This window comes from Geotrypetes seraphini, chromosome 3 (assembly GCF_902459505.1).
Source record: "Geotrypetes seraphini chromosome 3, aGeoSer1.1, whole genome shotgun sequence".
In the NCBI taxonomy this organism is placed as follows: domain Eukaryota; kingdom Metazoa; phylum Chordata; class Amphibia; order Gymnophiona; family Dermophiidae; genus Geotrypetes; species Geotrypetes seraphini.
Window position 1 is genome coordinate 226,002,895 of NC_047086.1, and position 3,946 is coordinate 226,006,840.

The 3,946-nt window shown below is 45.7% G+C and overlaps 1 protein-coding gene across 1 annotated transcript; it reads right to left on the minus strand.

The window, feature by feature from the left end:
* Nucleotides 1–1,640: 1,640 nt before the first annotated feature.
* LOC117357558 (coiled-coil-helix-coiled-coil-helix domain-containing protein 5-like) lies at nucleotides 1,641–3,278 on the minus strand. The gene has a single exon (XM_033938334.1). It carries the CDS (start codon nucleotides 2,878–2,880, stop codon nucleotides 2,590–2,592), a length of 291 nt encoding a protein of 96 aa, XP_033794225.1. The 5' UTR covers nucleotides 2,881–3,278; the 3' UTR covers nucleotides 1,641–2,589.
* Between the last annotated feature and the right edge of the window lie 668 nt (nucleotides 3,279–3,946).

A 3,946-nucleotide genomic window follows, 5' to 3' on the forward strand; every position in this document is an offset into this window, starting at 1 on the left:
ATTACTTACCATCCCTCAATAGATGGAATTAAATGCATCCATTTTATTTACCATATACCTAAACAGGACTGGCCCTATCACCAGGCAGACTAAACATCCGCCTAGGATGGCAGCATCTTCATTACTACAGATCTCAGCAGATCACTGGCCTTGCAGCATTTTCACTACCCCGCAGGAAACTGCCCTGCCGCTTTCAGGGCAAAAGTGGCAAGCCAGCTCTGGGCCTTTCAACACAGACCCTTACTCAGGCACAACCATGTCCACTCTTATCCCACACATCTTGTTTCTATGGATGGGACCACAGGATGAGGCAAGACCAACTTATGCTACAAAGTTGTGGACATAAAACGTTTCAGTTGATTCCATGGGCCCAGCGGTCCGCTCCTGCAGCGGCCCATCAGGCCTATTGCCTGAAACAGTGGTCCCTAACTAATTTTGTAATTTACCTCTAATCCTATCCCTATAACCTACCTCTACTCCTATCTGTACCCCTCAATCCCTTTGTCCTCCAGGTTCCTATCCAAACCTTCTTTGAATCCCTGTAGTGTGCTCCTGCTTATCACATCCTACGGTGGATACATGGAACGCGCTACCGGAGGATGTGATAAGCAAGAGCAAGTTGTAAGTAGATGGGAGGAGCTTCCACGGCTGGCTGCTCTAATCAATGCTAGACAGTGGGTCAAACCATTTCTGGATTGTAGGCCATAGCTTGCCCACTCCTTTAGACATTTAATTTTTTCCTAGACCCTATTAGAACATAAGAAGTTGCCTCAGCTGAGTCAGACCAGAGGTCCATCTCGCCCAGTGGTCCGCTCCCGCGGCGGCCCATCAGGCCTATTGCCTGAGCAGTGGTCCCTGACTATTTCTTTAACCTACCTCTACTCCTATCCCTATAACCTACCTCTACTTCTATCTGTACCCCTATTGGCTATATTATGTTGATTGTATTTGCGGCAAAAGTTTAAACAATGATTTTATTATGCTTTACATAATAGAAATCAGATGAAAATTGGACTTAAGTCACTCGGAGAAGTTTAAACAAATTATTTTATTACATCAATCAAGATGAAAAGAAATTGTTCTCTATTTTCTCACCTGTATCAACTTCAGAAGTGGTATGGATGACTGGTGAGGCAGTGGAAAGGGACAACAGGGCAGTGTGTTATAGAGAGAAAAGAAAACAAAAAGTAGAGGGTACAAATGAGGCTGCAAAGGTGTTTTAAGAGTCAGATAGCATAAGCAGCTTCATAAAGTAGATTGCCACACCCAAAAATTGACAGTTACCAGAACCAGACAATACACAGTAAGCTGGTAGGCATAATTCCAACCTTTTCAGTTTGACCCGCAGTACTGTGTTGATGGAGCCCTGCATGGTTCAAACATCATGTTTCAACTGCATGGCACCACAATTCAAATATTTTTTTTTGTGTGTGTATGTCATAAGTTGTAAGGGGGAAAATCCTAGCTCAACTGCTGGTGGAATATGGCATATATAAAGGGCACTGAAAAGTTCTCCACCCAACCTTGTTGGGGCACTCTTCATTGAAGGCAATACACTTAGTCCAGCAATTTTCCATTTTTTTCAGTCCATAAACATGAAAAATCACTGGACTAAGTGTATAGCCCTCGATGGAAGCTGCCCCGACTTTGTTGGTTGGTTGGGCTAAGAACTTTTCAGAAGCCCCCTCCTAAGTTACAAACTTGAAGGTGCAGAGTTTATATTGACATTCTGTCTAATCCTTTAAAAGAAGGATGAACAACAATTCTGAAATGACCCTCGAGGGTCATTTCAGAATTTCCCTACTCAATATCTCTCTTTTATATTGTGAAGAGGCTATTATTAACACATCATAAATATTATGAAAAAACTATAATTTATTATAACAAATTTTCTTTATTAACACATCATAAATATTATGAAAAACTATAATTATAACAAGTTTTCTCTCTTTAACATATACCAACCAAATATCAAACCACACAATTTTTTACATTCAATAGAGAACCCCTCCCCCCCATCAATACGGTCCCAAGTTACTGTCCTTAGTTCAAAAATTAATGAACTTTCCTTTTCCAATATCACTTTGCATAGTTCTTAATAGTCGATACAGTTCAGCCCGACACAGAACTGCGTTTCACTACCGAGCGTGTTCAGGAGCTGCGACTGGACAGGGCTCCCCTAGCCTTCGAAACATGTAAACCACCACAACATATCACCTTATAAAACCTTATTACATATCAACGTGTCAGCACACCTTACCCTTCTTTCTTTTTTGGTTGTTGTTATTTTTAATTCCCAAAACGAGTATAAAAAACGAGGCACTAAATACATCCGTTTAAGTTTTGTGGCCTAAGAAATCAGGTTGCTATTTCTCGCCATCCAGCTAGTTCTGATGCCGGAAGGTCGGCGCTCGTGCTTTTTGTTCTCGAGCTGTGTTTTTCTCTCGTGCCACGGACGGAGAAGTCTGCACGTGGGCTGCAACGGGATCCGGAGCGGCTGGGGAGCCAACGTCTGGGCTCAGGCCGCGGAGAGAGTAACGAGGACAGAAAGGGCGCCGTTGCTCCCGGGGGCCTCCCACTAACTTTCATTTAGGCCGGTTTCACCGTCTCAGCGCACTGCAGGAAGCGTCCCAGATGCTCGGCGCAGTTCTCGGCCGCCGTCTGGTTCTGCCGCAGGCAGCCCTCAAAGGCAGCGAAGGGCTCCGAGCACGCCTGTCGGATCCGCCGGATGATGGGGTGGGAGGAAGTGCAGCGGGCCACGTTGACCTTCAACATCGAGCACTCCTCGTGCCAGGACGAGGGCTTGGAAGCCACACACTCGCCATAGGCCTCCATTTCCTTCCTGCAGTACCTTGCCGTCACCTCCATGGCGGCCTGCATGTGTGCAGCAGCTTCCCTTCTTAACACACTTCTTTTATCATATTGCACCCTGGAGGCAGAACACCAAATTCGGGTTTTGCCACTCCTTCAAAAATCCACCCTGTTTATCCCCATAACCTTCTTTTCCCTATTTAAACCAACCCCTCATTAATGACAACAAATTCCACTCCACCTCCTTGTTGAAGCCCCCAGGTTCAATTGTTGCCTATTGAGGAATTAAAGGTTGTTCCTTTCTAAGGAGCATGTCTGAAACATTTCTGCCCCTCTCTTCTACTCCATGTATATAACCTAACCCAGTGTTTTTCAACCGCTGGTGTGCCGTACGGTGCAGACACTGATTAGGCCTCAGGCCGGGTCCCGCACGCGCTCCCATGAGACTCCCCCGGTCCCCGCTGCTGTTCAGTTTCGATCTTCTGCTCTGACGCAACCGGAAACAGGAAGTTGCAGCAGAGCAGAAGATTGAACACTGAGCACCATGTTGACTACCTGAAGTGCTGTTGATGCCTGGGGGAGAAGGCCTGTTGCAGCCCAGACGCTGCCGATGGCCCCAATCCGATCGGGGGGGGGGGGGGGGGGCTGCCAATGCCGCTCATCGCCGTTGCAGCCCAGACGCTGCTGATGGCCCCAATCCGATTGCCGGCCCTGCGCGGAACAGCAGGAATTTTCTGTGGACCGGTGGTTGAAGAACACTGAACTAGAGAATGACATTTGTCCCCGTAGGAACTCAATTTCCCTGTCCCCATGAGTTTTGTCCCTGCCTTAAAACTGCACAAGCCTGGAACATTTATGATTTTTAAGTGTTTGAGGCTTGTGCAGATGAGGATGGAGCTTGCAGGGACAAGAAAATAATTTGTCAGAATGAGATGGGAAAATTTGTCCCTGTGTTATTCTCTAATACAAACCAGATAGGTTTTAAGGATCTCCCTAATGAATATACCTGAGATCTATTTGCATACATTGAAAACAGTACATACAAATAGATCTTATATATATTGAGTGAACAAACCACACAATTAGTTTGGGACCCAGTTATTGACAATATAGCCCCAATTGACTCAATAGCTCT

Excerpts from the sequence above, each read along its gene's own strand:
- LOC117357558 (XM_033938334.1), bottom strand. The coding sequence starts at position 2,880 with ATGCAGGCCGCCATGGAGGTGACGGCAAGGTACTGCAGGAAGGAAATG.